This window comes from Muntiacus reevesi, chromosome 1 (assembly GCF_963930625.1).
Source record: "Muntiacus reevesi chromosome 1, mMunRee1.1, whole genome shotgun sequence".
Taxonomy (NCBI): Eukaryota; Metazoa; Chordata; class Mammalia; order Artiodactyla; family Cervidae; genus Muntiacus; species Muntiacus reevesi.
The window spans coordinates 38,663,740-38,685,990 of record NC_089249.1 but is presented as its reverse complement, the minus strand read 5'-3'; the positions used below and the strand labels follow the sequence as shown (position 1 = coordinate 38,685,990).

Genomic DNA, 22,251 nt, shown 5'->3' with positions numbered 1-22,251 from the left:
GACTGTTCATTGGAAGGACTGATGTTGAAGCTGAAACTCCAATACTTTGGCCACCTGATGGGAAGAACTCACTCATTTTAAAAAAACCTGATGCTGTGAAAGATTGAGGGCAGAAGGGAACGACAGAGGATGAGATGGTTGGATGGCATCACCAACTCAATGGACATGAGTTTGGGTAAACTCCGGGAGTTGGTGATGGACAGGGATGCCTGATGTGCCGCAGTCCATGGGGTCTGCTCAGGGCACGACTGAGCAACTAAACTTAGCTGAACTTACAAATTATTATCCGTATACTGGGAATGGGAACTCAAGCTTTACTGATGTATTTCATCAAAGAATTTGAGGACCACCGCTCTAGAGTCCTTCTAAGTCCTCAAAAAAAAAAAAAAAAAAAAAAAGTAATTTGAAATTAACTGTATTTAGTCACAGAGCCCGTCTAAAACACTAGCAATGGAGAAATGTTACGTGGCTGGGGAATGTACTTAAAGGCCCTGTAGACAATCCCGGAGGAGCTGCCTTATAAAACTGTTAGGGATGAAAAAAAGTTCCTAGTGTTTGCAGGTTTGGATCATCGCTGGGAACAACGAGAGGTAGATGTTCACATATCCAGCACAGTCCAACCGGCTGAACGGCTTGGTGCAAAACCCACATAGGCCGCCAGGTTCAGGCGAGCAGCACTCGTTTTCGCACCTGACAACTCTGCCCGGAAACTGCATAGCCACCACAGTTCTGGAGTGAGAGCAGAGAGCTCCGCGTCCCGACTTTTAAACCAGAGCCAAAAACTCCGCCAGAAACCGTGCGTACAGGCGTGGGGCTAGCGTGCCGCGTTCAGCGTGCGTGCTCTCGCGCCTGCGCGCTACCGTCTTCGCGCCTGTCTGCGGCTTCTGCCGGGCGAATCCGCCTTCCCGCCGCTTCGTCACTTCCGGCGGACGCTTAGCGTCATTGGTGTCGTCACTTCCTGCCGGTACCGGTGTGGACGGTACGGGTCGTGGCCGCCGGTTCTCCGCTTCTCCCCTTCCCCTACTCTCCTCCCTCCCTCCCTTTCCCTCCCTCGGCGGCGGTCGGTCGCCCGTCGCGGACTCCCTGACCTATCCCTAACCCCTTCCTGACCTTGGGGCTACAGGATTGGCCTTTTCCTGTGCCCCGGCCCAGCGTCAGTGTCGGGGCGGGGGCCTAGAGGAGCCGGAGGCGCTGCCACAGAGGAGAGAAAAGACTAGACGACCCCTCGGCTCTGCAGCCGGATCGCTCGGCTCGCCGCCGCCATGGCGATGAGGCAAACGCCGCTCACCTGCTCCGGCCACACGCGGCCTGTGGTGGATCTGGCCTTCAGTGGCATCACGCCTTATGGCTATTTTCTAATCAGCGCTTGCAAAGGTGAGCGGGGCCGCTAGTCGGGTCCCTGATGGCTGAGGTCGGGCGGAAAGCGAACGAGGTTGGCATCCCCATGGCCGAACGAACTGCGGCTCTCGCAGCGTTTGAGGTTAGGGCCCCACGGCGGGCTGATGGGGAGAGGAATAGTTGTTAGGGCTCCCGCAGCTGACGCCGAGAGGCTTTGCTAAGTAATGCCCCTAACGAAGGCTTCTCAGTTTACCTTTATTTCTATTTCTGGAGAAGCTGAACTGTGCGCTTGCTTAGACGTCCCGGCCAACAAACAGTGTAAATATCTCTCAAGGATTTGGCAGAATGCAGCAACTAGGCCAGGCCTTATTTTACGAAGACGTAGCACTCCTATTATCTCATTGAACAGTCTTTTGTCCTATGGAATTTTCATTTCCTTTTTCCATCTTTCAGATGGAAGCTGTGTGTGGGGGAATGTGTGATGGGAGCTGAGATTTATGTTAAGAAGTTTGTCCAAAATAAGACTCAAATCTAGATTGTTTTGACGCAGGTCAATCTTTTCACCTAGTTACAGATGCTTCCCCGAGAGAATGTGCAGCTGGGTTCGTCATTGAATTTATTTCTGAACGATCCTTAGTGACCCCAGTGAGTGAGACTAGTTCAGACAACAAAAGCAATTTCCACTTTGTTTTTCAATATGATCGTTTTATGTTTGAGTCTTAGATTTTAAGTCCTCCGAACTTCTAAGTCACATGTCGTCTTCAATATTTTTTAGATGGTAAGCCTATGCTTCGCCAGGGAGATACAGGAGACTGGATTGGAACATTTTTGGGTCATAAGGGTGCCGTTTGGGGCGCAACATTGAATAAAGATGCCACCAAAGCAGCAACAGCCGCTGCAGATTTCACAGCGTAAGTGCAGCCAGAAATGGCCACCTCCGGAGCTCTCTGTGGATTGTGCTCTGAAATGGTCAAAACGTCGTTAAAGGTTACTGGTGAAATTCTCACTGCCTTCTATATGGAACATCCCGTTTTTGATCTCACCAGAATTCCAACCTGATCCTACCTGCTTCATTCTCTTAAGTGGTTCTCAGACTGTTCACAGAGACTCAAATGACTTCATTCTGTGTAAGGGTGAAATCTAAATTGTTCTTAATTTTTCCCTTGCATCTAGATTATTATCATCATTTTTGTCGATTCCACCAGCAGAATGTCTGCTGATGACATTATTCCTTATGGCACTGCCATCTTAGTTCAGGTCCCTACCACTAGTCGTTTCCCATCTGTTCAGCCTCCCTGGTGCTGACAGTTGTCTTCCTGAACACAAATATCATCAGGTATCATCAGGTCACTTCTCTAGCTAATGTTTTTTCTGTCTTCCCTCTGCTTTGTCAGTGATCCCTGATCTTGGGTGTTCATTATTAGAAGCTTTTAAAATACTCGTGTACATATTGATCTGGGGTGAGAGGGGGCAGTAAAGTCCCCAACAACAATTTCCTTGCCAGAAGTTCTTGGTGATTCTGATGTGCAGCCTTTAATCACCCGCCTAAAGGTTAAATTTCAGTTGCTGCCTCTTTACACTTTGGCCCATCCTAGTTCACCATCATCATCTGCACTGCACACCCTGTGCCCCACAATCTGGTTATACTCTTTGTTGCCAAAATGGACCTTCCTTACGCTGATTTTTGGCTTTTGCATATGTTATTAACCTGACTTGCCAATGACCCACTTTCCCGTCTGTTCCTGTGTATCATATTTTATATAACCTTGGTACCTCTACTTCCTAATGTTTGTGACTTAGCAGACACTTAAATGTTTTAAGGAAGACAACATCAAGGGTTATTGTACATGCAGTAGACTGTTAGAGTTGAGAGTCCCAAGAGTGAAAGTGTTTAAAAAAAAATTTTTTTTAAACAATTTTACACTAAGGAGCAATTGTATATGTGTTTGTTGCGCCTTTGTATTAAGCAAATTAAACATACTAGGTTTATTATGAAAAATGAAGGCAGATTGATTGAGGTGGTGGCATATATAACTATATGTTTGTTGAAACTTGTAGAGCTCTATGCCATGGAGTGAGTGTTACAATACATAATTTTTTTAATAGAATTTTTAAATAAACAGAGGGAGATAAAATCCCATGCTCATGTGGGATTAAATTTAAGATGATGAGAGATCAGTAAGAAAAGTTAAAATGTCAGTTTGAACTTTTTTCTTTGCCTTCAAAGAATAGATGTGCTATGTTTATGCATAGCCATCATAAGGGTTTGTGCTCTGCCCTGTTGTGATTCTATGCAATTCTGATAAAATATGGAACTACTTGGTTTTATGTAAATCCTTTAATGTCAAATGTTGCTTTAGAGGTCAGCATGCATGCTTATAACGTGACAGACTCCTTTGTTAATTATGGGATGTGAAAAATAGGAAGTAAAAGTGATTCTCATACAAGGAAGATTTGTGGAGGACCGGAAGGCGAGGGCGTCCATTCCCTCTTTTTGCTCACACTGTCGACTGTGTTAAACTTCTGGTTCTTACGGTACTTATTGACTTATGTATTGTTGCTTCTTGAGGCCATGGGCCATGCCTTATATTTTTTTGTATACCTGGCTTGTTCAGCACTTTGTCAAACAAATAACTTAAGGAAGTTTCTGAAGCAGAAGGAACTAAGAATGGATGAATTAGAGATCTTGGTTTTGTTTCTGAGACATTTATGTCTCCTGTGAGTTCAACCTATTTTTTTTTTCCTCCAATTTCTGCAAAGTTTATTTTTTGCTGAGTCCATTAGGAACATTGTCATTGGGAGAGAATGTCATTGGTTTCATAACAGAGATAGAAAATTGGAATTAACAACTCTGTGTGTGTTAGTCGCTCAGTCCGATCTGTGACCCCAGGGACTGTAGCCTGCCAGGTTCTCCTGTCCATGGAATTCTTCAGATAAGAATACTGGGGTGGGTTGCCATTTCCTTCTCCAGGAGTTTTCAGATATTTGTTAAGTGGATTTTAAAAATGTCATTATTGAAACTAGGTCTCCAGTTTGCTAAGTTAATAGTTAATAAAGTGATATTTTAAATTAAATTTGATTAGATAAAATGTAACAAGATCTTAGACACTACAGACATTAGAATTAAAATAGACGATCTTTTAAATTGCATTTCTGGAGAGATTCATTTCTGTTAATCTCAGTTCTGTGTTATCTAGCTCAAACATGAGTGCTAATGACATGAGCAAAATGCTCTGTCGTCTCTTGCCTGATGGACAGTCTTGCTCTGATCTGAGACTTGTACAGAAGCTTGTTAGGAATGATACCCATCTCTGTAAAATCTGTGAAGACCTGATGCACATTTGACAAATTGTAATGCCAGCCCTTAGGAAAGAAATGAAATGCATTAGATAGAAATTACTGCTCATGTGATAATTACTCTGAAATGGAGAGAGAAAAAGGTGTGAAAAATACAGCACTTTCAATACTTAACAAGAGTTCCGAAAAGAGTAGTCAAGATTTTATCTTGCTGCTAGAGGCACAGTTATCTTTGTTTTTAGGTCACTAACAGCATTAATAACCCAAGTCATGCATTTGAGGTCGTTTCTCTGTATAGGTATTCAGTGTTGTTTTGGGACCTTCTTAACCTTTCAGGTCTCAGTGTCTGTGTTTACACGGGGTTATTAAAAACATGAATGCTGGGGCCAGGTTGTGTTTGAACACTGGCTCCATCCTGTAATAGCTCTGTGATCCTGTGAACTTTATTTAACCTCTCTCTCTTGCAGTTTCATCATCTATAAAAGTGAGAATAGCAATAGTGCCTACCTTTCGTCGTGAATGGGCTTCCCTTGTGGCTCAGCTGGTAAAGAATCTACCCGCAATTTGGGAGACCTGGGTTCAGTCCCTGGGTTGGGAAGATCCCCTGGAGAAGGAAAAGACTACCCACTCAAGTATTCTGGCCTGGAGAATTCCATGGACTGTGTAGTCCATGGGGTCGCAGTTCACACAACTGAGCGACTTTCATTCGTTGTGAATATTAAATGAGTTGATATGTTTATATTTATAATATTACCTGAAATCTAGTAGCTATGTAAATGCTAACATGTGTAAGGTAACACTGATAGCTACCACCCCAATAGACCAAAATCATGTGTTCTTTTGGAACATCTATGGCTAAAGCCAAGAAACCTTTGAGTTTCATGCAAGGAAGTTCTAGTAGATCTAAGTAGCAAGAGGGAATACTTTTGGGTTTTTTCTGTCTCAGTTCAGGCTTTCAGGTGCCATGATGTAGTGGGAAAGATGTAAGTATTTGCATTAAGCAGGCTTCCCTGGTGACTTAGTGGAACCTGCCTGCCAATGCAGGAGACATAGTTTCCATCTGAGGGTCAGGAAAATCCCCTGGAGAAGGAAATGGCTACCTACTGCAGTATTCTTGCCTGGGAAATCTCATGGACAGAGGATCCTGGTGGGTTACAGTCCATGGGGTTACAGAAGAGTCAGACACAACTGAGCAACTAAACAACAAGGCCTGAGTTCATGTGCTAGCCATACTTTGTATTTTCAGTTTGATCAGGAGATGTTTCTTAAACCTCTTGTTTCATATTTGTCAAATGAATGTAAGCCAAGCGCGGTTTGGGGGCAAGTCAGAGAGATTTTTTCCCACTTACGTGCCTGAATCTAGCCTTGTGTCTGTTGCATCGCAGGTGCTTGGTTAGCGGGAGCTGAGACTTAACCCTCGTTTGTTGTCTGTCTGTCTGTGAAGTGTGAGGATGTGTGCATCCTTTCTTTATTTTCTCATTTAATGACCTGTATGGGCTCTGCTCTTATGGAACTTGACCCAATAAAGAAGAGCTCCTTAGTGTAATTTTAGGTGTCATGTTTATCGAAGGGAGAATTTTGTCCGTTTTTCTTATAGAGAAAGTATATTCAGCAGGGCTGGTCTGTGAGTCAGTTTGGAATGTTATCTTGAGGTAATTTGGGCAGGCAGCTGAAAAGTCAGCTGAAACTGTCCCTGAAACACCATTCTCTTTACATCTTTTAATTCATCTTTTAATTCATAGAGCTAATGTTACCACCACATCTCCTGATCCTTTTTTTTTTTTTTTTTGTCTTCTTGTAAAAAGCCCACAGGAAGAGCTAAATTTTCTCTGAATAAGGTTCTCAATAAATCAAAGGTGCTATTGTCTCCTTTTTGATGGCTTGGCCGTCATGTTAAGACAGGCAGTCATTTTCCCGAAATAGCTTAATTTTTTGTTAAGGCCTTAAAGAAGTAAGTTAAGCAGCCACTCTTGAGACTGGTGAGTCCTTTCTCAGAATATGAAAAGTATTGAACAGATAGCATTGATCACATCCAAAAAACTGGGGACATAAGAGATAACACTAGTTTATGAAGATGGCAGGTACATCTTGAGTTGTACAGAAATGAATGCTATAGGATCATCTGTTGAGAGGGTATTGTTAATGATGTTTCATTAAGCATCTTCCTTTATGAACCCTTCCTGCCATTTCTCTCAGGGGAGCTCTGTGGAGGATGTCCTTTCCCCTACTCTGATTTGATCCCTGTAGCCAGCTAGTTAATAACCGGTTTCTTGCCTGGAGTTTAGGTTATTCCAGGTACCTTTTAGGATTCTAAGCTGTTCTTAGGACTCTTATTGTGAATAATGGAAATGTGCCAAAGTTAGTACAAGTGACTAGAACATGCTCTGTTGGGGAGTGTGGCACTCGATTTTACTAATGTATCTAAGTGGGAGGAAAGCAAGTGTAGATACATTGGCCCTCTGGATGGTACTAGTATAGTCGCTCCAGTTGCCTCTGCAACAATGAATGGACATGATCTAAGCAGAATAATTAGATTTTGGGGAGTTTGGGGAAGATGACTGAATATCCTTGAAATTAGTATCACTAAGGACATCGCCCAGAGTTTCTTTGAGACTTGAGAGTGTGTGAATAGGATAGAGATTTCCAAGTATATTTGATATTTTCTTCACTTTTGATGTGCTTAGTCGCTCAGTCATGTCCGACTCTTTGCAACCCCATGGACTATAGCCTGCCAGGTTCTTCTGTCCATGGGGATTCTCTAGGCAAGAATACTGGAGTGACTTGCCAGGCCCTTCTCCAGGAGATCTTCCTGACCCAGGGATTGAACCTAGGTCTCCTGCATTGCAGGTGGATTCTTTACTGTCTGAGCCACTTTGGAAGCCCTTTGATACCCTCTGTTACTATAGCAGTCTAATCTATGTGAACTCTTATCACTGATTTCCCTGTGATTAAGAGTAAACATGTGGACAAAACTAAAAGTAAAGTAAAATTAAACACAGTATAAGCTGAGTTCTGTGGAAGAACAGAAAGGAATGGTTGATGGAAGTGATAGAAGGTTTAGTGAAAAAATAGCATTAGTGATGACCCCTGAGGATGAGGAGAACTGGTTTAGCCAAGAATGTAAAGTTGTTGCTGCTTAGTTGCTAAGTCGTGTCCAATTCTTGTTGCGACCCCATGCCTTTGTCCATGGAATTTCCCAGGCAAGAATACTGGAGTGGTTGCTGTTTCCTTCTCCAGGGGGCCTTTGTGACCCAGGGATTGGACCCTTGTCTCCTGCATTGGGAAATGGCTTCTTTACCACTGAACCACCAGGGAAACCTAAGATGATAAAAATACAGACCAAGTAGAACCCTATGAGCAAAGACAGAGGAGCCATGGCTTGTTTGAGGGATTGTTTGTAATCTGATGTGACTAGATTCAGAGAAAGAATCCAAAATGAGGTTGGGAAAGTAGGATTGGACCAGAGAGTTGAATTGGAAATGGGAGAGGGTGGAATAGGTTTCCTGTGCAAAGAGAAATTAATATTTGAGAGTTAGTATAATACCACTCACAGTTGACATTGTTTCTCTCAGAACATATTTACTCAGCCACTCATGACTCATGTCTGTGATTTCCAAGATTTATATTGTATCATAAGCATTTATTCCTGTTTGATGCTTCATGTTTCTTTAAGTTGCAAATACTGTTATACTCCTCTACAGTGTTTCTATTTTTTTTCCCCTGGTATGTTTCTACATGCTCTATAAGACTACTGGTTTTGATGCTTAGATCTTGTGGACTTTCTGACATAAATGATGGTGTGGTTTTTGTTTGTTTTCTCTATATCCATGTGTGTTTGTCTTTTTATTTCTTCTCTCTTTTTTTAAAAAATTTATTTATTTGACTGCATTGGCCTGGGTCCTAGTTGAGGCACTCCGGACCTTCATTGTGTTATGCAGTATCTTTCATTGTGACTCGCTGACTTACTTGCTCCCCGGCTTTTATCGCAAAGGATGGAGTCCATGTCTCCTGCATCGCCTGGCAGATTCTTAACCATTGGGCCGCCAGGGAAGTCCTTTAATTATATTTCTTAAACGTATTATTTAATACATATATACACACACAAACACACATATATATATATTTTTTCTTCTTCTTCTCTGCTAAAGCTAACACTACTGAGGCAGGAACTTTGGGATCATGGTTTTTTTTCTCCCTTTTGTGCCCTAGCACTGAGTCTTGAGTGACATACTTGATACCTTTATTCTGTGTTTAACGAGTGAAGAAAAAATACTCCTTGCTTTCTCTATTTTTCTTTTGCTTTCTCTGTTTCATTGTTCACTTTATTCCTAAAAATAAATGTCAGTTACATTAGAATGGAATTATTAGAATTATTAGAATAATTATTATGGAGGGTAGCTTGTTCCTCATAACAATTTCTTTTTCCCATGTGGAAAAAAATTGTTTATTTTTCAGTCACCTCTTCTGATCTAAAATGAACTTTTTTCCTTCTTCTTTATTGTTCAAGCTTTTTTATTTGGGGGATCTTCTTAAAAGTATTTCTGTGAACTGTTATTTAATCATTATCCCCCAGCATACACATACATACATATGTGTGTATAGACACACAACCACACATATACTTTGGGTTGGGATGGGTTTGTTGGAAAACCTACAATTGAGAGATTTGAAAACCTACAATTAAAATCCTCAACATTAGTATTGTGTAATCAAAGACTGATACTTTGTGTGGAAGTTAATTGGTCTAGGATTTGAAAATTTAAGTCAACTTTGAGGAAGAGATGGGAGAGTATTTTTTTCTCTACTGTCTTGATTTAAAATTTTATGTAATCTCTTGTCAAGGCTTTTTATTCTCCTGTAAAAAAATTTTAAAGTATTTATTGTTTTTCATCTCTTGTTTCTCATGCATTATGAGTATAGACGAAAAAAATTGGAAAGGTGAAACTGAATTGGTTAAAATGTTTGCAGTCATGTTATAAGGATATTATGGCTAGAGACTAAAAGGAAAGTAAGGATTTCTGGTTCATGGATCTTATTTACTTAAATTTGACCTTTTCCATTGTCAAAATTATATTGCTATATCATTTTTACCTTATAATACATTTATATAACATCTCAAATATCTAACTTATTTGGTAACTAATTATCAAAATTGCCATATGTTTGTCTTTTATGTTTTATTTTTAGCAAAGTGTGGGATGCTGTCTCAGGAGATGAATTGATGACCCTGGCTCATAAGCACATTGTCAAGACGGTGGATTTTACGCAGGTATTAGAAAGTGGAGTTTGTTTAGGGAGTTAAATTGCTGTTATTATAGGATATGGCTGTGGTTTTATATTTGATTGGTTTGTATTTAGTTCATGGTTGATTTTGTGGGGGAGTATTTTGTATATGGTGACTTACATTTGATTTGACTCTAGATTAAACTATATACCTTTACAGTTGACTCTTGATTAACATGGTTTGAACTGTACAGGTCCACTTAACATGAATTTTCTTCAGTGGTAAATACTGCAGTATTACACAGTCCACAGTTGGTTGAATCTTTGGATATGGAGGAACTGAGTGTGGGGGGGGGGAGCCACATATATAGAGGACTGACTATAATTGGTATGTGGATCTTCCACTGTGTGGAGGATGGGTCCCTTAATCCCTGAGTTGTTTAAGTCAACTGTATTTCTTCTTGGTTGATCCTATGAGATTTTTAAGAACACTGGAACTTTTGTATCAACAATAGCAACAAACATCTAAAAACCCAAGTAATGTTTCCCAGTGCCTTAGAAGGGAGAGGATAAATTTGAGGTCATCCCAGTCATACTGCTCAGTAGGCAGCGGGAGCAGAGCCAACTGAGAAAAGCCATGTGGTTGGTGGTGTGACCTTTAAACTGGGAAGCTTACAGGATTTGGCAATTATAAGAAAGAAAAATGCTTTACAGTATTTTCTCAGGAATAATTGGTCTCTATGCATCTCTTTGTAACATCTGTGAGCTTTATTTGCATTTTATGTAGTGTTGAAGAAGCTGCAAAGAGATATAACTATTAAAGTAGTTAATCTAATACCATTTTACTTGTATGTGTTTTCAGGATAGTAATTACTTGTTAACCGGGGGACAGGATAAACTGTTACGCATATATGACTTGAACAAACCTGAAGCAGGTAATTTTAATTTATTTGTGGTTTTGTTTTCTTCTAATTTAAATAACTTTTCCTGATTAAAGGAATTCCTGTTCACTACTCAAATTAGGAAAATGCAGTCACAAAGAAAAAATTAAATTTTAATCCACCATCCAGTCCATCCCCACTCCCCCAATCATGTGGCATCTTTTATTCGTGACCAGGGATGAAACCCACACCCCCTGTATTGGAAGTGCAGTCTTGACCACTGGACCACCAGGAAAGTCTCCTCATCCAGGATTATTAATTAATGTCTTTAGTTTTGGGTTCATGTTTTTCCAGTCTTTTTTTTTAATGCAGATATTTTTTAATGGATTTTTTTTAATACTATTAAAAAATTTTATCCTGATAGACTTTTATTATGACACTAAGTCTTAAAAGGTACATAATAGTGTTAATTAACTTTTGGTTAGAAGGAGTGGTTATTATCTGTAGATGGTGAGAAGGGTAAGAATTCTCAATGTATATACATACTTGGATTTTTGAACCACATGGGTGTATCAGCTGTTCAGAAGAAGGTTTAAAATCTGTAGTAATTTTTTATGTCTTTAAATACTCTATTCATTCTTTCTAACGACTTGTGTGACTTTCCATTCTATGGATAAGCAAACTAACCAATCTCCTATTACGGCCTGCTTGGGCTATTTACAAATTTTAAAGATTATAAGCAGTGTTGTGCTAAACATCCTTATAGTTGCAAATATTCCACAATTGTTTCTGTAGAATATCTACATAGAAATAGAATTGTTGAGACAAAAAGGAGATATCCTTGGAAGCCATTAATAGATATTATTACCAAAGAGGCCACCAGTGAAATATAAAAATGTACCTGTAGCCAACCTGTTCTAGCAAACACTGATAACTAACTTTATCTTTGCCAGTTTAATAGAAAAATTCTGATTAATGTGAACTTGAAAAATAATTCATGAGGTTAAAGTACTGTTGAATACCATTTTAATTTACTTATTATATACTAATTGGGTTCTTCAATTTTGTATTGTGGGCACAGTTTATTCATAAGTCAGTAAGCTTTTGAGCTTATAACAAAGTCAAAGCTACATTGAAAATTAAGCAGTTATCCTCGAGATGCCTTTTCTAAAGTTACTTCTAAGGTGAGGAAACAAACTACATTTATGGTTTATTCTCCTTTGGTATCTGGGGATTAATAACTTTATGCTAAAACATAGCAGGCTACTCTGACCTCACCAAATCAGTGTACCTTCTGACTCAGCAAGATAGTTCAAGGGTCAGGCAGATATCTTTTGTCTTCTTTTTCCTTTCTCAAAGGTGCCTTTTGAAAGTGACTCTCCCACTGTCTTGCATTAGAAAGAGGAGCTTTTACTCTCAGACAACAGATTAGAAACTTCAGGTGGTGGCTGCTGTAATGTGTGCACGGCTTTCATCTGTGTCTGATAGCAGTGTCTGTGTGCTTTGCATTCAGCTCTTGCTATCCGCACAAACATCATGCAGCCAAGAGTAAGTTGGGATCATAGTCCTGGTCTAGTGTTGTCTCTTTGGACCTGCCCGCCACTGGCCAGCCTCCAAATTCCCACACACAAAACTCTGGGAATAGAGATTGTCGCTTCGGGCAATTTAATGTAAGATATCTGTAGTAACTTTTTCTTTTAAGTGGTGGTGCAGGGCTGGGGGAGCAACTTTAAATGTTTTGATTCTTAAACTCTGAGGTATAGTAACTTGTTAATCCCCGTTTACCAGTGATGAAGTGTAGTCTTCAAAAGGTTAAGTGGTTTGCCCAAAGTCAGAGTTGTGTTGAATGGTATTGCCTGCAACATCTGCTTTTGCCCAGACATAGCAAGTTTATTAACAATTGTGTTTTAAATTGTTTTATCTAAAGAACCTAAGGAAATCAGTGGTCACACCTCTGGTATTAAAAAAGCTTTGTGGTGCAGTGAGGATAAGCAGATCCTTTCAGCGGATGATAAAACTGTTCGGTGAGTAATTTTTCTTTAATAATTTAAAGTTTGAAAATATGTTTGACCTTGGAGCTTATAGTTAAGTTTTCTGTAACTATCATGTAGGAAGAATTGTGTCTGAACATTACAACTGTGGCTGCATGTGGGTCACATTTTTTCAGAGCTGTCTGCTATAAACATAGAGTGGGATTCACAAGACTCAATTAAAAATATTGACATCTTTATAAGCAGGTGTTCTTAACCTGGGTGAATGGACTGCCTGGCCATAGCGTGTCTATTATATCCCTGAAATTCTGTACAAAGTTTTGGGAACTGTATTTTTCTGTGGAAAGATAGTTATCATCAGACTCACAAAAATAGAGTATGAGAAGCATTATTTAGAGCAATGCTGAAATTGATTAGATTAAGAGATATGTCTTAATAGCATAATCACTTGGGAAGTATATTTAAAGTATTAGTTTTGACTTTACCAACAAGCTACCAAATAATTTGATGTTTTATGCGAAAGCCACATTTCTCGGTATCATCTGTAATTCGTGAATTGGAGTGGAGGTTGTTTTACTGAAGTTGTGGTTATTTTTTCATTGGTTAATCTGCAGGTGTAATTTAAACTGTAAGTATTTTTCTTAAATGAGTAAATACCACTTTATTTTGTTTTTTATGCAGCCTTTGGGATCATGCTACTATGACGGAAGTGAAATCTCTAAATTTTAATATGTCCGTTAGCAGTATGGAATACATTCCTGAGGGAGAGATTTTGGTAATAACTTATGGACGATCTATTGCTTTTCATAGTGCAGTAAGGTATGTCTGAGAAGCATCTTCATTTTCTTTCCTGGTAACAAAGGGGCAGTTTAGTGTACTTAACATTTGGAAGGCATGTACTAAGGTATTTAATGCTTTTAAAGGCAAATCTTGGCGTCTATGAGGTAATATGGAGGAATATTGTTTCCATACCTAATAATAGTGAGTTTTTTGAAAATTTGGTAGGCTTTAATCAGAAGAATTAATCAGATTAATTTCCAGGTGTTTGGAACATATATTGGTAAAATATAACAAGTTTTAATGTATATTTTTCTTTAAAGATCCCCAGACTGATGCTATAATTATTCATTACTCTAAAACCTCTGTGATCTTGATTCTGCCATTTCACTTTAAAATTTCAGAAAAATTAGTGATTTTTCTGTTTCCAAGTAGGGCATAGATTTAATGATTTTTTTTTTAAAAGCAGACTTAATTTTTATGACTATAAATATATTAAACGCTTATGTTGGAAATTTAGAAAATATAATTTTGAAAAACTTGGGTATAATCCTATAGCCATAGAACCAGAAAGTTACTGGTAGCTATATTTTTTGCTAGTCATTTTTCTTTGGGGTGTGTGTGTATTTGTGTTTTTTTCTTTAGTTACTAGGACCCTAATAAGTATAATTTTCATTTTTTTATTCTAAGATACTCTTAGCCATTAAAATTCTTTGAAAACATTTTTACTAGGTGTATTATTATAGAGTCTGAGAGAGTGAAAGTCACTCAGTCGTGTCTGACTCTTTGCGACACCATGGACTATACAGTCCATGGAATTCTCCAGGCCAGAATACTGGAGTGGGTAGCCGTTCCCTACGCAAGGGGATCTTCCCAACCCAGGGATCGAACCCAGGTCTCCCTAATTGCAGGCGGATTCTTTACCATCTGAGCCCCCGGGGAGGCATTATAGTCTACCACGTCACACATTAGTTCCCCTGTTGTAACTCTGCAGTGAGGTTTATGATACATCTCTTGCAAGTTTCTTCACAAGAGAATCCTGTCAATAGAATTACCAGTTCAGAGGTCAGGAATGTCCCGGCTGGCACAGTCTGCAGCCTGCGTGCAGCTTTGTCACCTGCCTCTGCCTGCCCATCCCAGCCCCAGACAGGAGCCTCCCACACACTGCACTGCTCTCGGGTGGGTAAAATCATAGAGAAACATGAGTGGATAACAACAGAAGATGGTGTTGGAATAGTTGGGATCAACAATTTTTCACAGGAATCTTTGGGAGATGTTTAGTCTGCCTGAAGTTGGAGCAAAGTTGAACAGACAGGATGAGCTGGTGCTTTGGAAAGTGTGAAAACCACTAGTGAGCTCTGTTCTCTATCAGGAGAAGTAAGTGAAATTAATGAAGCTCTTGCAGAAAAGCCAGGACTTGTCAACAGATCTTGTTATGAAGATGAGAGCCACACTGAGTAACTCTTCAGAATTAAATGAGCTGATGGGTGAAGAAACATGTGAGAAATACAGAAAGTCTATTGAGGAGTAAAAGTGGAACCCCTGAATAAACTAGTTTAAACAAAACGGAGGGTAGGAATGTGTTTAAAGTTCTCAATGTACATACCACTTATTTGATTTCCATAAAGAATGTACCACATTATATTCTGACCAGCAGTCCTGACCTTTTCTCTGTAAAGGGCCACTTGCAGAGCTGAGCTTCACTGAATGGCCGAAGAAATGAGAAGGCAATCAAGATGGAGATGAGCAATTAAGAATGCTAGAGAGTTCACACACACACACAAACACACAGTGAATTGATAATGGAATGGTACTGCCCAAAACCATTAAATTGTGCAACTGAGTTCATTGGTTGCTTCTGGACTCAGGCAGCGTGCAGCCCTGCTGTAGAACCTTGCCTGAAATGGTGGTGGAGGAGGTTTGCTGGCCTATTAAATATTCTGCCATTTAAGCCAGAAAGTTGCTATTCAGTGATCCTCCATAAGTCATGACTAACTTTCATTTTCATGCTTTGTAGCGTGTGATGATGGGAGTAGGATGGCAACATTTCGGAGCTGAAATGCTCTAATGTTTTGTATTGGAAGCCTTTCAGGATTTTTAGGATTAGGCTGGAAAAGAGTCGATGCCCAAACTCATTGATATTCAGGGGAACCTATTGTTATGCATTGATTTTTATTACGTAGCTCTAGTCTCAGATTTAGTTATTATTTTATAGCCTGATAAATAAAACTGAGCCATTTTGAGCAGTTTTATGTTTCATAGCATTAAAGCTTTTTCCTTTGCAGAAATTTAAAGAAAGTTCTCAGCAACTGAAAAATAATATACAAATACTCCTTTATTTTAATTACTTGCTGTAAAAACTTCTATTTACAAAGATAATGCATGTTTGTCCTGGAAAAATTAGACAATGCAGAATTAAATTTTTTTTTCAAAGCAAAAATCCTAGTATTTAGCCATACTGTTTTCATTAGCCAACCTAATCATTTCCAGGAAGGCATTCACTGCACAAAATGGATATCCCTCTATGGAAGGGGCTGTGTATTTTGGGGATGCATTTCACTGGGGCGTAGTAGCCTTCTGTTTTTTTTTCCCCTAATATTATTTAGATGTGTTTTTGTTTGGTGTTTTTCCTCTTTTAAAAATTATAGTTGATTTATAAGATTTAATTTCTGCTGTGCAGCAAAGTGATTCAGTCATACGTACACATTCTTTTTTATATTCTTTTCTGTTAAAGATTTGTCACAGGATATTGAATATATTTCCCTCTGCTCTACAGTAGGGCCTAGTTGACCCATTCTCTGTATAATAATTTGCATCTGCTAACTTCAGACTCCCACTCTCCCTGCCGCATCCCCCAACCCCCTTGGCAACCGCCGGTCCATTCCCTGTCTGTGAGTCTGTTCTGTAGATAAGTTCATTTGTGTCATATTTTAGGTTCCACATATGTGATATCTTATGGCATTTGTCTTTCTCTTTCTGACTTCACTTAGTGTAATAATCTCTAGTTCCCCTATGTTGCTGCAAGTGACATTATTCATTTTTATGGTTGAGTAGTATTTTGTATTTATGTACCACATCATTATCCATCCATCTGTCAGTGGCCATTTAGTTTCCAGGTCTTGGCTGTTGTAAACAGTGATGCTGTGAACATAGGGATGCCTGTATCTTTTTGAATTATAGTTTTGTGTGGATACATGCCCAGGAGTGGGATTGCTGGATCATAATGACAACTGTATTTTTAGCTTTTTGAGGAACCTCCATACTGTTCTCCATAATGGCTGTACCAACTTACATTCCCACCAACAGTGTATAAGGGTTCCCTTTTTTCCACACCTAGAGGGTTGTGGAAATCTCAACCTAGAGGGTTGTTTTTTTGTTTTGTTTTTTTTTTTAGCAGCACTTTGTTGTTCAGTCACTGCTCATTGTTTGACTATGTGACCCTGTGGACGGTAGCCTGCCATGCTCCTCTGTTCTCACATGTCAGTATGTTTGACTCAATGGATATTGGATTAGTCCTTAAGTTTTAGAATTTAGGAACATTTTAAATGTAACATTATTTCCTCATTTATGAAATATTCAAAACTTACAAATATTATTTAATTTTTTTTCTAGTTTGGACCCAATTAAATCCTTTGAAGCTCCTGCAACCATCAATTCTGCCTCTCTTCATCCTGAGAAAGAATTTCTTGTTGCAGGTGGTGAAGATTTTAAACTTTATAAGTATGATTATAATAGTGGAGAAGAATTAGGTAAGTTGTCTTTTCTTTTTCCTTAAGATTATGTAGGTACCTTGGTCAAAGGTTAGGTTTCAGTGATTAACACCTCAGTTAGCCATTTTTTTAGCTCCTACTTGCTTTCTAGCAATCCTGCTTTACAGTCCAATGAACTTAAGCTTGTTAGAATTGTACACAGAATAAAACACAATTTTGTTTTGTTCGGGAAAACTGATGGATTGTGTTGGGTAAATGGAATCTTAGTGAATACACTAAATATAATCTATTTTAATTGTTCAGTGTTCATAATTTATTGGTTGAATATTAGGTGACTTAAATAGAGATTCTTTCCCATTGTTTTTATTTAATGTCACTTTTCAAGTTTTAGAATATTTTGGCCACATGTTTTATTCTCTGAAGGAGAGAAAGTAAATTAATTGTGAGGTATCTGAGGTTACAATTAGTGAATACAGAACCTTGGATGCAGATATTCTTATTTCAAAATCTCAAATTCTTTCTACTCTTATGATAATTTTTTATGTTCATAATAACACAGGCATGATATTCCCTGGGAGAAGCTAGTGCATGAATGTCTTTGAGTTGAGTGGACATGGAGACAGAATAAGAACATTAGTCTAGTAAACAGTTTTGAAAACTGGTGAGGAAGCATTAGAAAGTAAGTGAAAAAGTCCGGAAATAAGGATATGCCTTAGATAGAATAACACCACTACTAATGTGTACATTTTCTCTTTAAACTATATAGGATCAGTATTGATCCTTTATCTTCTTACTCTGTGTGATCAAATGACTGGTGGACTCCAGCTCGTCTGCTACGAGAGTATGAGAGGCAGAGTGTGTAAAAGAGCTCCATCTGGTGGTTCTCTATAGTCATAGTAAGAATTGCTTCCCTGGTAAATAGTGAATTGAGGATTTGAAAATGGGGATTGAATTGATAGGCTTTAGACTTGCTTTCCGTAGACTTGAAGGTAGGGTGTCATTTACCTCCCTTTCTTTATCTTTTTTCTGGTTTGTTTTAAAAGAGATTTCTAGATGTCTTTTAAAAATTTATTGTTTTTGGCTGTGCTATGTGCAGGCTTTTCATCTAATTGTGACAAGCAGGGGCTCTTATCTGGTTGTGGTGCTTGGGCTTCTCATACTGGTCTCTCTTCTTGCAGAATATGATCTCAGTAGTTGCGGCTTGTGGGCCCTAGGGCTTTGGCTCAGTAATTGAGACACACAAGCTTAGTTGCCCTGCTACATGTGGAATCTTCCCGGACCAGGCATCAAACCCACATCCTCTGCTTTTCTCAGGCAGGATTCTCAAGCACTGGACTATCATGGAAGTCTCCTTTATCTTGATTGGAACATGAAGTCTTGTTTTTTGTTTTGTTTTTTATGATGAGAATCACTTTAGTTTTAGTTCGGTATAGTTCTTTGACTTTGCCCTCAGAATTTCACATCCTCTCTAGTGTATCAAGACTTAATGTCCTGTTTAAGTATTAAATTAATCTAATACCCTTCTCTTTCTCAGAATCCTACAAAGGACACTTTGGTCCTATTCACTGTGTGAGGTTTAGTCCTGATGGAGAACTCTATGCCAGTGGTTCTGAAGATGGAACGTTGAGACTGTGGCAAACTGTGGTAGGAAAAACATACGGCCTTTGGAAGTGTGTGCTCCCTGGTAAGGATTTTTATTCATAATTTTGTATCATTTTTCATCATTGATTCTGTCTCTATTTCTGTCTTCTATAGAATAAGGTTTAAGCAAAGAGTAGCCTGATGAATAAATCATTAATCTCTGAATAACACTACTTATTGATCCTTACTAATAAAGTAGACATGTTAATAAAAATACTGTTATTGATCCCAAGTAGTTATAGTTTGGATCTAAAAGTATGAATCTGAAAGATATACTATTTTAGAATTACAGTTATTAAAAAAGGTGTTTTGTAGTTTATTGCTTGCTATAGTCTTGGTGTACTCTTCTTAATTGTTAAAATACTAGAACTTGCTCATGACATTGTAATTCATGTAATCATCATTGCTTTTCTTTTCATAGAAGAAGATAGTGGTGAGCTGGCAAAGCCCAAGATCAATTTTCCAGAGACAGCAGAAGAGGAGCTAGGTAAATACTAGCAGTTAACTTCTGTAGGGTCCTGGAGAATGGAAAACTGAAGTGTTAGTTAACTCATTGACAAAAATCTATTCAGTATAAGTATACTTAAATAAGAGGAAGTTTAAATATATGTATATTTATATATACATATGAATACATAAATCATTTTAAATACCTACTTCATGGTACTAACCACGGAGATATATCTCGGAGGTGACTGATATGGTTACTCTTAAAGCACTTAGAGTTTGACTTAGGCAGATGCTAATAAAATAGACTGTTGCAGTTGTAACTTTAACATAACACTTGTTAAGCACCAAGTGCTCTTTCCCAAATATAGAATTACAAATTGTAATGTGCTCTGATCAAATATAATATTGATTGAAATTCAAATCAATAAAGGAGGGAGCCACATCTTCAAAAATCTGACTTTAATTCAGTGTTTACTAGACAGTTGAAGTCACTGAAAATGTAGCCCCAAAGAGAACCCCCTGGAGTGGACGAGCTTGATGGGAAATGGTCCGGTCTCTTCTCATTGATTCTTGGCGGCCTGGGTTCTCGTCTGTGGCATGTGCTCTTTTGCCTCCCCTCCCCAGCACGCTTGAAAAACTTTTTCATTCTTTCCTTAATCTCACAGAAATATAGAGTGGCTTCTTTCCTTCCTTAAGTCGACTAATGTGACTTTCTGTTTTTGAATTGTAGAAGAAATTGCTGCAGAGAATTCAGACTCCATCTACAGTTCAACTCCCGAAGTGAAGGCCTGAGCGTCAGGCACATGCCACAGACAGTGCACAACTTACGGACTAAAGCCAGCAGAGAAAAGCGTCAGCCTCCAGTTACTCTCTGCTGACAGCAACGTGAGCAGTATATAATGAGGAATACGAATTAGCTCCAGTGCTGGAACTAACCTACTTGGTGATACCTATGAGTGAGAACACAAGAGTATCAGCTAAAGGCTGATGGAGTTATGCGCTTATAGTGTGATGGTCTGTTGTCTTTTTAATGAGTATGTGTAAGCCAACATCCAATTTCTCTTATTACAATTAGATTTCTTGTAGCTTGTTTATGTTATTATGAAGAGGGAAAATATATTGGCCTATTTTTCTGACTTTTCCCTTAAAAGCAGAAAGCTGTTTTGGTTTTTTTTTGCTTTAGTTATAAAGACGAGGGAATACATGATAAAGTAAGAGTTTGATTTCTCTTATTGTACACTGCTTCTGAACATCTAATTGTTTTTAGTTGTCTCAATAAAATGGCTCTAAAACAATGCTGTGTGTGTTTCTTGGGGAAACTGATAGATTTGAGTAGTTGGGATGTTTTGGCTGCACTGGGTCTTGGCTGTGGCACTTGGGATCATTTTTTCAGTTGAAATTGCAGGCTCCTAGTTGAAGCACATGGGATCTAGTTTCCTGACCCGGAATTGAACCCAGGCCCCCTGCATTGGGAGTGTGGAGTCTTAGCCACTGGACCCCTCAGGAAGTCCCCATAGATTGTAGTTTTATAAATGGAAATGGCCAGAAAGTTTCTCTATATCATATCAAGAGACCACCCAGTTAAAGAATCTGTAGCGAATAGAAATTGCTTCCTGACATTGAAATTCAGTTACTTGTACTGGATTTTTTAAGTCTTCATGTGCTTTGGTAGAGTTTTATATACCTTTCTCCCTCCTAGATTGGACAGAAATGCTTGAACTGCCTTTTACGAAAACTGTCAGAAAAAAAATGACTTATTTAAATGATAGATACTTGTTATGAGGAACAAAAGTTCAGAATTCGCAGAAAGATAGCAGAAAAATCATGCAAAATCCCACTAACCCCTAAAATCTATTAAAATTGATCATTGCACATTAGTATACCTTTGTGTGTGTATACACAGAAGAGATTTTATAAGAATGGGGGATAATTTTAGTTCTGTACTGTGTTTCACTACCATTTTAAGTTCAGGTGATACTCAAGAAGCCCTCTTACCAGCCTTCAAATAAAATAGATCAACTGAGTTTAGATTTGTGATACATTTATTTTTTAATAATATGGGAGGGAAAAAAAAATAATATGGGAGGAATACTGAACTTGTTTGGAAATACTTCAGGCAAATGAATAATATCTCTGCCAAATTGCTTTTTGTCTCCTTATTTATCTGGTGAATGATCCTTGATAACTTTCCTTAAAAGAAATAACCAACCCAAAAATAAATCTTTGAGAAAGCACAGTAGGCTGTGACTGCCTTAGCAGGCCAAGAGGGGTGTGTTGGCGGAGAGTCAACTGATGGTCCACATGCCGTCACCTGGGGGGGGAGGTTGTATTTTCTTGTCAGCTTGCCACATGCCTGATCTTTGCAGCAGCAGTATTATTGTACCACAGATTCTAATCACACTCTGACCTACTGTAAATAAAGTGGAGCTTTATGTGCACCAGATTGAAAATTTGAAATTGTGTGGTAATTTATGAAGTTTGTGACCAAAGAGAATTTCTTCTACTTAGGTTTCCTAAAGCTCTAAAGACCCTACATAAATGCGTACTTAACACCATCCCTGAGTGGCAGATAGCTTGAAATCTCTAAAAGTTTAAGCATGGAAGCAACCTAGGTGTCCATCAACAGATGAATAGATCAAGAAAAAGGAGCTGTACATACATGCAATGGAATATTACTCAGCCATAAGAAGGAATGAATTTGAGTCAGTGCTAGTGAAATAGATGAACCTAGAGCCTGTTACATACAGAGTGAAGTAAGAAAGAAATATATAAATTAATGCATATATATGGAATCTAGAAGAATGTTGCTGATGAAACCATTTGCAGGGCAGGAATAGAGACCAGACAGGGAACAAACTTGTGGATACTATAGGGGAAGGAGAGGGTGGGATGAACTGACAGAGTGGCATGGAAACATGTTACCATGTGTAAAGGGGATAGCGG

General features: G+C 38.8%; 1 protein-coding gene, 1 non-coding gene and 1 pseudogene across 3 annotated transcripts; all 3 read left to right on the top strand.

The window, feature by feature from the left end:
* Window positions 1-944: 944 nt before the first annotated feature.
* On the top strand, window positions 945-20,603 carry STRAP (serine/threonine kinase receptor associated protein). Of its 2 annotated transcripts, none has more exons than XM_065940769.1 (10): window positions 945-1,374; window positions 2,114-2,249; window positions 9,823-9,904; window positions 10,721-10,793; window positions 12,667-12,763; window positions 13,412-13,549; window positions 17,120-17,256; window positions 18,752-18,901; window positions 19,283-19,345; window positions 20,039-20,603. In XM_065940769.1, the coding sequence occupies exons 1-10, from the start codon at window positions 1,263-1,265 to the stop codon at window positions 20,098-20,100; spliced, it is 1,050 nt and encodes a 349-aa protein (XP_065796841.1). In that variant the 5' UTR covers window positions 945-1,262; the 3' UTR covers window positions 20,101-20,603. The 2 variants fall into 2 exon arrangements, with proteins under 2 accessions (XP_065796841.1, XP_065796834.1); XM_065940762.1 differs by having other exon boundaries at window positions 19,280-19,345.
* Window positions 12,190-12,370, top strand: LOC136156427 (small nucleolar RNA SNORA23). The gene has a single exon (XR_010660981.1). It is a non-coding gene; the product is annotated as a small nucleolar RNA SNORA23 (small nucleolar RNA).
* On the top strand, window positions 13,569-17,111 carry LOC136171790 (glycine cleavage system H protein, mitochondrial-like; annotated as a pseudogene).
* Window positions 20,604-22,251: the final 1,648 nt, after the last annotated feature.